This window comes from Penaeus monodon, chromosome 39 (assembly GCF_015228065.2).
Source record: "Penaeus monodon isolate SGIC_2016 chromosome 39, NSTDA_Pmon_1, whole genome shotgun sequence".
NCBI classification, from domain to species: domain Eukaryota; kingdom Metazoa; phylum Arthropoda; class Malacostraca; order Decapoda; family Penaeidae; genus Penaeus; species Penaeus monodon.
This window is the reverse complement of record NC_051424.1, coordinates 20,915,218-20,925,217: the sequence shown is the minus strand read 5'-3', so window position 1 is coordinate 20,925,217 and position 10,000 is coordinate 20,915,218. Positions and strand designations below refer to the sequence as shown.

At 37.4% G+C, this 10,000-nt stretch overlaps 1 protein-coding gene across 1 annotated transcript in view; it reads left to right on the top strand.

Moving 5' to 3' along the window:
• LOC119597500 overlaps nt 1–10,000 on the top strand; it is an 87,208-nt gene that overhangs the window by 38,485 nt on the left and 38,723 nt on the right. The window contains exons 3-7 of the mRNA XM_037947077.1: nt 1–9; nt 765–908; nt 3,456–3,509; nt 7,669–7,914; nt 9,650–9,703. The exon at nt 1–9 is cut by the window's left edge and continues 165 nt beyond it. Coding sequence (XP_037803005.1) covers nt 1–9; nt 765–908; nt 3,456–3,509; nt 7,669–7,914; nt 9,650–9,703 — 507 coding nt within the window. The remainder of the gene's footprint in view (nt 10–764; nt 909–3,455; nt 3,510–7,668; nt 7,915–9,649; nt 9,704–10,000) is intronic.

Sequence of the window (10,000 nt, the reverse complement as noted above, 5' to 3'; positions counted from 1 at the left end):
TATTACCAGGTAAGGAGGAGCAGGCAGGGTGGGTGGGTGAGGGGAGGGTGGAAGGGTGGGTGATACAGGGAGAGGGTGAAAGGATGGATGTGAGAAGGGGGAGAGGATGGAGGGGGAGGGGTGGAGAAGGGAGGGGGTGGGTGGAGAAAGGAGGGGAATGGGGAAGGGTTGAAGTGATGGTAGGAGGGAGAGGGAGGAGGAGCAGGAAGGATGGAAAATGTGGAGGCAGAGGAGGAGGAGGGAAAAAAAGGAATATAGATAGGATTGAGGGGGAGGGGGTAGAGAGAGGTAGTGAGAAACGGAAGGATGTAGGGAAGAGAGAGAGTAGAGGAAAGGTAGAAGGGGAGATAGGTGTGTGTGTGTGTGTGTGTGTGTATGTGTGTGTGTGTGTGTGTGTGTGTGTGTGTATGTGTGTGTGTGTATAAGTGTGTGTATATATATATGAATATGTATACATAGGTATATATGTATATATATACATACATCATACTAGAATATGTATATTATAATATATGATATATATATAAAATATTATAATATATATATTTATATATATATATAATATATATATATATATATATATATATATATATATATATATATATAATATATATATATATATATATATATATATATGCATATATATATGCATATATGTGTGTGCGTAAAAATAGAACAAAATCACGTGCAAATGCCGAACACATATGTTTGTATCCGCGAGGGATTAAGCCAAACAGAGACAAGAACTGCCTCTTTGCTTGCAGGTCTCTCTTCCACACTGCCTCATGAAGTCGTACCTGAAAGAAGCTGTTGAAAGATACAAGAAGTTTATCTACCTGAAGTTTTCAAACCCAGCAAAGTTTTTAGTTCCTTGTTATGACATGGATATCATCTGGCACGCTCATATGGTTAGTGAATATAGTGTTTTTATAGTTAGTGAATATAGTGTTTATATTATAGTGTTAGTGAATATAGTGTTCATATTATAGTGTTTATATTATATTTTCATAGTTTTTATAGTTAGTGAATATGGTGTTGTTGTTGTTTTCTTACCAAATATATTGATATCTTGTTGCATGATGATTATATCAGTAGCTAAACGTTCTCGTAACTGTTCAAGAACTTTAATTCTAGTAAGAATAAACCATTATGATAATGTACAAAAAGAACTAAATAATCTAACGGCAACATTGTCTCTTCCTCCTTCTAAAACACACAAACAAAAAAATCTAAACGAAAACAACCAAAACAAAAACAAAAAACAACAAATACAAAAATAAAAACAACAAAAAAACAAATACAAAAAAAAAAACAAAAAAAACAAAAACAAAAACACAAACTAAAACAAAACACACAAAACAAAAACAAAATCAACAACAACAACAACAAAAAAACATAAATACAACGATAACAAACCTCCCCCCCCCAAAAAAAAAAAAAAAAAAAGGCCACCGAAGAGAATACGCGAAGGGACACCCAAGCACCTGGGCAAGACCGGGAAACACGACGAACTCCGGTGAGTACGACCGGCAGCCGGGCTAAGCGGACACCTCGGAAGCGCACCGCGCCTGTGGGCAAACCCGGGCGAGAACTGCGAGAGGGGATGTTTGCGGCGACCCTCCCCCTCTCCCCCGTGCCCCAGCGGGCCCCCTCGCCGCCTTCCTGCCTCCTCAGCCCCTCCACTTTGGTTTTTGTTAAGATTTGGGTCTTTCTCTCCTCTCTCTCGTTTCTTCTCTCTCTCTCCTCGTCTCTCTCTCACCTTCTCTCTCCCCCTCCCTCTCTCTTCTCATCTCCCCTTTCTCATCTCTCCCCCTTCTCAGTCTCTCTCTCTCTTTTTCTCCCCTCTCCTCCTCGTCCGCTTCTCTCCTCCTCTCTCTCTCCCTCCTCTCTCTCTCTCCTCTCTTTTCCTCTCTCTCTCTTCTTCTCTCTCTCTCTCTATCTATCTATCTACATCTATCTATATATTATATGTATATGTGTGTGTATGTGTGTGTGTGTGTGTGTGTGTGTTTGAATTGATTACCTGACGTAGAATTATTGAAAGGTCACCTGTATATGTGAACCGATATTTTTTCGCTCTACACCAATCTCTGTAAACAAAGAAATATAAGTACATCTCTCTCTCTCTCTCTCTCTCTCTCTCTCTCTCGCTCTCTTCTCTCTCTCTCTTTTCTCTCCTTTTCTCTCTCTCTCCTCTATAATATATATATATATATATATATATATATATATATATATATATATAATATATATAAAATATATTAATATAAAATATTATAATGAAATCTCTTACTAATATGGGGTTTTATATTACCGCCCTACATCTGTGATTTGCATAAAACATATATAAAAAATGGTTTATGGAGCATATATTCAACATATCCATCGGTTGTATCTCCAAAATGAATATCGTTAAAGTAGAGAGAGAGAGAGAGAGAGAGAGAGAGAGAGAGAGAGAGAGGAGAGAGAAAAGAGAAAAGAAAAGGGGAGGAGAAGAGAAGAGAGAGAGAAAAGAGAAGAGAGGAGAGAGAGGGGAGAAAAAGAGAGAGAGAGAGAGAGGGGGGAGAGGGAGAGAGACAGAGAGAGAGAGAGAGAGACAGAGAGAGGGGCAGAGAGAAATACACAAACATAGAGAGAAAGAGAGAGAAAGACACAAACAGAGAGAAAAGAGAGAGAATTCACACAAGTAATGTGACATTTTTCCTCCTTTCTACGTAAATGATACACTTTTGCCGCCGTGAACGAAGCGGCATATAAAGTATACTGCAAAAATATTTACCGTACTTTAATTCACGAGGGTGTCCGAAACTGCCAACGTTTGTCAAAACTCTACGGGAAGAAAACTGCCAAATTTACTCCACCTTTTATCTCAAGCGTGACGTCATTTCGCCCACAAGCTTCAGAAGTTTGATTTTCTTTGGCTAAATCTCTCGGCTTTTTTTTTTTTTTTTTTTAGTCTTACTCTTATTTCTTTTCCTTTCTCTTTCTTCTTATGTTTCGTTTCTTTTTCTATTTCTTCTTCTTCCTCCTCCTCCACCTCCTCCTCTTCTTCTTTTCTTCTTCTTTTTCTTCTTCTTTTTTATTCCTTGTCTTCTTTTCTTTTTCTTCTTTATTTTGTTTTTTTTCATTTATCATATTTATAACCGTTGTACTTATTTTGTGTTGTTTTTGTTGTTGCTATTCCAATCCATATCGTTAACTCTTTGATTGTTATCATTTCCATTTTTTGATTGAATAATTATCATTAATATTATAATTTCCATCACTATAATCATAAATTCCTCTTAATGGTATGAAGATTGTACCGGCGACCAGATATGTAATTATATAATTATTTTGTTTACCGTATATTCTGATAAGGAAGATCATGAGCCTGTTTATTCGAATTATTTCTAAGCCTAACCCAGAGAGCTTTAAATCTCACTCAATACCATCTGTTTTTCTCCCCCAAACAGGTGGCAATCGGTGGGGCACCACCTGGCACCCTGAAGATCAAATTAGTACACCAGGTAATGTGTTTGTTTATTTGTTTACACGTCTGGTAACTTATTCTGTGACGTGGATATTTGTCAATATGTCTGTAATATGCAGTGCAATTATTTTTCTGTATATACAATTTTTACGCACAGATTGACATGCATTTATTCGCAATATGATTTACTAGATAATGTGTTTATTCATGCACCTGTTAACTATTTTTTTGCATGCATCACTTATTTATTGCAAGTAAGGCATGTAGACTCATCTAATTGCCCATCAAATGGGTTATAAATTAAAATATAAATATAATATATATAATATATATATATAGATATATATATAAATAAATATATAATATAAAGAATAGATATATAAATAATATAACATATATAATATAGATATATATAAATATATAATATATAAGATATATATATATATATAATATATATATATATATTATTTGATTAATAATGTGTGTGTGGGTGTGTATAAGGTATATATATGTTTTTGGGCATCTATTTTTCCAATCCTTATTTTTACCGTTGTTTTTTTCCTTTTTCTTATTTTATATAACGGTTAACTAAATGATGATGGACTGACTGATGGATGAATTTTGCTTATGGAATAAAACGGCTATTGGAATAAAACGCAATTTTTGAGATGGATCTTTCGACCGCTTTTTTCCCCACATTTTCATTTTGTTCCATTTTTTTTTTCTACACATACACGCACGCACAAAAAGAAACGAATTCAATTTTGAATGTACATTGATTTGAAGGATTTTGGCATCGGGCACACAGGTTGAAGTGGATTTTCAAATGAACTAGACCCTGGTTGATATGGCTATTGGACAGCGTGTGTTTCGGATCAATTGGATATTACTGGAAGTGGATATCGACGCGGACAGTGACAAAGGAAGAGTATTTTGCGTATAAAGAATGGAGATTAATTATTAGGAGCGAAATATTATCGCATGGTAAGTGGGGTTTATGAAAAAGGCAATGGAATGAAAGGTGGATAGATGAACTGGTAATAGATCATTTCATAAACAGAGAGGCTGAGAGATAGTCAGACTGGCAGATATATAGATAGGTAGATACAGCGATAGAGGAAGAGAAAGAGAAAGAGAGACGGAAGACATGGGTTAAAACAGAAGAGAGAGAGGGGAGAGAGGAGAGAGGGGAGAAGAGAGAGAGAGAGAGAGAGAGAGAGAGAGAGAGAGAGAGAGAGAGAGAGAGAGAGTGAGAACATGCGATCGAGCGAGCGAGAAAGAGAGAGAGTGAGAGTTAAACTTAAAGAGAGGGAGATAAAGAGAGTAAAGTAGAGAGCAAGAGAGAGAGAGTAAATAATAATATATTAATTTAATTTTATTCAGTTTGTTACACTGGTTATTCTCGGTGTGACACGGTTATCTGTTTATATTTTCTTCTAAATTTCCCCCTCTTTAAGGAATGGCCCGGGTAATCAGTCGTGGCGTGGGGGGAATTTGAACGTAGGTCAGTAAGATGCTAGACTAGAACGCTACCGCTGCACACAAAAAGAACATACACACCACAACACAAAGCAGAGAGGGGAGAGGAGAGAGAGAGAGAGAGAGAGAGAGAGAGAGAGAGGGAAGAGAGAGAGAGAGAGAGAGAGAAAAGAGGAGAGAGAGGGGAGAGAGAGAAGAGAGAAAGAGAGAGAGAGAGAGAGAGAGAGAGAGAGAGAGAGAGAAGAGAGAGAGAGAAGGGGAGAGAGGAGAGGAGAAGAAGAAAGAGAGAGAAGGGAGAGCGAAGGGAAAAGACAAAATTTTTATAATATATCATATATAATATATTTATATTATTAAATTATTAATCATATAATAAATAAATAATATAATAATTAATATATACTATATTTAATTTAATATATTTATATAATTTGAACCGTTATTAGATGAGATGAGAGACAGACGACAGACGGGCGGCAAGGTGAGGGAAGGGGAGAAAGACAGATAGCATCGATCCATTGACAAAGAGACTGAGATAAAGCAAACGAGACCAACTTTTCGAGCGAGAAAGGGTAAAACAAAGGACTCAGCAGCCCTCTCCCACAAAACACGTCGCAATGCGACACTTTGGTCACAACGGTCAAGCGAAGGGTTGTAGGTCACGTCCGGTATCTTTAAAACGATGGGTTTTGTTTCATTGCAAACTGGGTTAATCATGTAGGATAAGAGGGAAAGGGGTAATGAAAACGCCGTCGGTCAATATCCATGCATGCAAAAGGGGGTGGAAAAATGGTTGGATGAATTTTGGTGGGGAAATGAGTTCGCATTAACAGGCAATTATCTTCCCATTTTCATTCATTACTTCCTGAGTAACTCAGTTTCTCCATTCCTTTATATAGTTTTTCCATCTCCCGCTGGCTCTGACCAAGGCGTATAAGCCTATCATTGAGACATTTCTTCCCCATTTCCCATTATAACCCATCATTAACACCACTCCTCCCAAGTCCCATCATATTCCGCTTAACCACCAATTCTTCCACCTCCCCCCACGATTTTTGCGCTTAACGACGTTTCCCTCCTCTCTCTCTCTTCCTCGTCCTTCCCTAGAGGGCGCTGAAGAAGGCACACAAAGGACAATGAAGCTCTGATAGATGTACCCCAATGAGCCGTTCGATGTCATCTTGGCAGGATCTCGCCGGTGTTGCTGTCCAGTACACTCACTCATTTCCTATGATCTGAGCTGCAGTCGCGAGGAAAGCATGTTTTATTACCAGGTAAGGAGAGCAGGCAGGGTGGGTGGTGAGGGAGGGTGGAAGGTTGATGATACATGGGAGAGGTGAAAGGATGCTTTGAGAGGGGGAGAGGATCGGGGGGAGGGGTGGAGAAGGGAGGGGTGGTGGAGAAAAGGAGGGAATGGGGAAGTTGAAGTGATTGTCGGAAGGGAGAGGAGGAGGAGCAGGAAGGATGAAATGTGTAGCAGAGGAGGAGGAGGGAAAAAGGAATATAGATAGGATTGAGGGGGAGGGGGTAGAGAGAGTTAGTGGGAAACGGAAGTATGTAGGGAAGAGAGAGAGTAGAGGAAAGGGTAGAAAGGGGAGATAGGTTGTGTGTGTGTGTGTGTTGTTTATTTGTGTGTGTGTGTGTGTGTGTTCTGTGTATGTGTTGTGTGTGTAGAAGTGTGTGTATATAAATGATATGTATAAACATAGGTATATACGTCTAATATAACATACATACATACATAATATATTATTTATATATATATATTTATATTGTTATATATATATATATATATATATATTTTCATATATATTATTATGTATATATCTATAGATATATATAGATATATATATATATATCATATGATATAATTAAATAGAATATATATATATATAGTATTATATATCTAATGCTATATTTGTGTGCGTAAAAATTAACAAATCACGTGCAGATGCTGACACATATGTTTGTTCCGCGAGGGATTACCAACAGACAAGAACTGTCTCTTCTTGCAGGTCTCTCTTCCACACTGCCTCATGAAAGTCGTACCTTAAAGAAGGCTGTTGAATAGATACAAGAAGTTTATCTACCTGAAGTTTTCAAACCCAGCAACAGTTTTTAGTTCCGCTTGTGTATGAATGGATATCATCTGGCACGCCAATAGGTTCGTGATATATGTTTTTATAGTTAGTGAATATGTGTTTATTTATCGTGTTAGTGAATATAGGTTGTCTATTATATTGTTTAGTATTAATATTTTCATAGTTTTTATAGTTAGTGAATATGGTGTTGTTGTTGTTTTTCTTTACCGAAATATATTGGTATCTTGTTATCATGGATTGATTATATCAGTACTAAACGTTCTCGCAACTGTTCAAGAACTTTAATTCTAGTAGGAATAAACCATTATGATATGTACAAAGAACTAAATAATCTAACGGCAACCCTTGTCTCTTCCTCCTTCGAAAACACACAATACAAAATCTTAAACGCAAACACCAAACAAAAAACAAAACAACAAATACAAAATAAAAACAAAAAAAAACAATACAAAAAAAGAAACAACAAAAACAAAAAACGACTACCAAACTAAAACAAACGCACAAAGCAACAACAAAATCCACAACACAACTACAAAAAAAAACATAAATACAACGATAACAAACCTCCCCCCCCAAAAAAAAAAAAAAAAGGTCCACCCGAAGAAATACGCGAAGGACACCCAACGCATCCTGGGCAAGATCCTGAACCACGACGACTCCGTGAACGACCGGCAGCCGGGCTCCAAGCTGACGACCTCGGACAGCGCCACCCGCCGCCTGTGGGCCAACACCTTCGGGGAGAACTTCGCACGCAACGGGGCCATGTTTCGCGGCGACCCTCCGGCGCAGATCATCGAGCCCGTGCCGCCCGAGCTGAAGAAGGCGGCCCTCGGCAGCGCCTTCCAGCTGCACGTGCGCAAGGTCAGGCCCGAGGCAATGCACACTGTAGAGTAATGTGATGTGTATAGATTAAAAAAAGGAAGAAGAATACAAATCTCTCTCTCTCTCGGTTTCTCTCTCACTCTCTCTCTCTCTTTCTCATTCTCTCTCTTTCTCATTCTCTCTCTTTCTCATTCTCTCTCTCTCTCTCTCCATCTCTCTCTCTATCTATCTATCTATCTATCTATCTATATATATATGTATATGTGTGTGTATGTGTGTGTGTGTGTGTGTGTGTGTTTGAATTGATTACCTGACGTAGAATTATTGAAAGGTCACCTGTATATGTGAACCGATATTTTTTCGCTCTACACCAATCTCTGTAAACAAAGAAATATAAGTACATCTCTCTCTCTCTCTCTCTCTCTCTCTCTGGTCTCTCTCTTCTCTCTCTCTCTCTCTCTCCGTCTCTCTCCTCTCTCTCTCTCTCTCTATAGATATAGTATATATATATATATTATATATATATATATATAGTTATAATAGATATATATATATAGATATACTATAATATATTATGTGTATCTCTTACTAATATGCGTTATATTACCGCCCTACATCTGTGATTTGCATAAAACATATATAAAAAATGGTTTATGGAGCATATATTCAACATATCCATCGGTTGTATCTCCAAAATGAATATCGTTAAAGTAGAGAGAGAGAGAAGAGGAGGAGAGAGAGAGAGAGAGAGAGAGAGAGAGGAGAGAGAGGAGAGAGGAGGAGAGAGAGGAGAGAGAGAGAGAGGGGGAGAGGGAGAGAGAAAGAGAGAAAGAGAGAGAGAGAGAGAGAGACAGACAGAGAATGAGAGAGAGACAGAGAGAGAGACAGAGAGAAAGACACAAACAGAGAGAGAGAGAGAGACAGAGAGAGGGGCAGAGAGAAATACACAAACATAGAGAGAAAGAGAGAGAAAGACACAAACAGAGAGAGAGAGAATTCACACAAGTAGTGTGACATTTTCCCTCCTTTCTACGTAAATGATACACTTTTGCCGCCGTGAACGAAGCGGCATATAAAGTATACTGCAAAAATATTTACCGTACTTTAATTCACGAGGGTGTCCGAAACTGCCAACGTTTGTCAAAACTCTACGGGAAGAAAACTGCCAAATTTACTCCACCTTTTATCTCAAGCGTGACGTCATTTCGCCCACAAGCTTCAGAAGTTTGATTTTCTTTGGCTAAATCTCTCGGCTTTTTTTTTTTTTTTTTAGTCTTACTCTTATTTCTTTTTCTTTCTCTTTCTTCTTTTGTTCCGTTTCTTTTTCTATTTCTTCTTCCTCCTCCTCCTCCACCTCCTCCTTTTCTTCTTTTCTTCTTCTTTTTCTTCTTCTTCTTTTTTATTCTTTGTCTTCTTTTCTTTTTCTTATTTATTTTGTTTTTTTTCATTTATCATATTTATAACCGTTGTACATATTTTGTGTTGCGTTTGGTTGTTGCTGTCCATCCATATCGTTTTAACTCTTCGATTGTTATCATTTCCCATTTTTTATTGAATAATTATATTATATATAATTTTCCATCACTATAATCATAAATTCCTCTTAATGGTATGAAGATTGTACCGGCGACAAGATATATAATTATATAATTATTTTGTTTACCGTATATTCTGATAAGGAAGATCATGAGCCTGTTTATTCGAATTATTTCTAAGCCTAACCCAGAGAGCTTCAAATCTCACTCAATACCATCTGTTTTTCTCCCCCAAACAGGTGGCAATCGGTGGGGCACCACCTGGCACCCTGAAGATCAAATTAGTACACCAGGTAATGTGTTTGTTTATTTGTTTACACGTCTGGTAACTTATTCTGTGACGTGGATATTTGTCAATATGTCTGTTGTCAATAAGCCAGGATATGCAGTGCAATTATTTTTCTGTATATACAATTTTTACGCACAGATTGACATGCATTTATTCGCAATATGATTTACTAGATAATGTGTTTATTCATGCACCTGTTAACTATTTTTTTTGCATGGCATCACTTATTTATTGCAAGTAAGGCATGTAGACTCATCTAATTGCCCATCAAATGTATATATATAAATATTATATATCTATA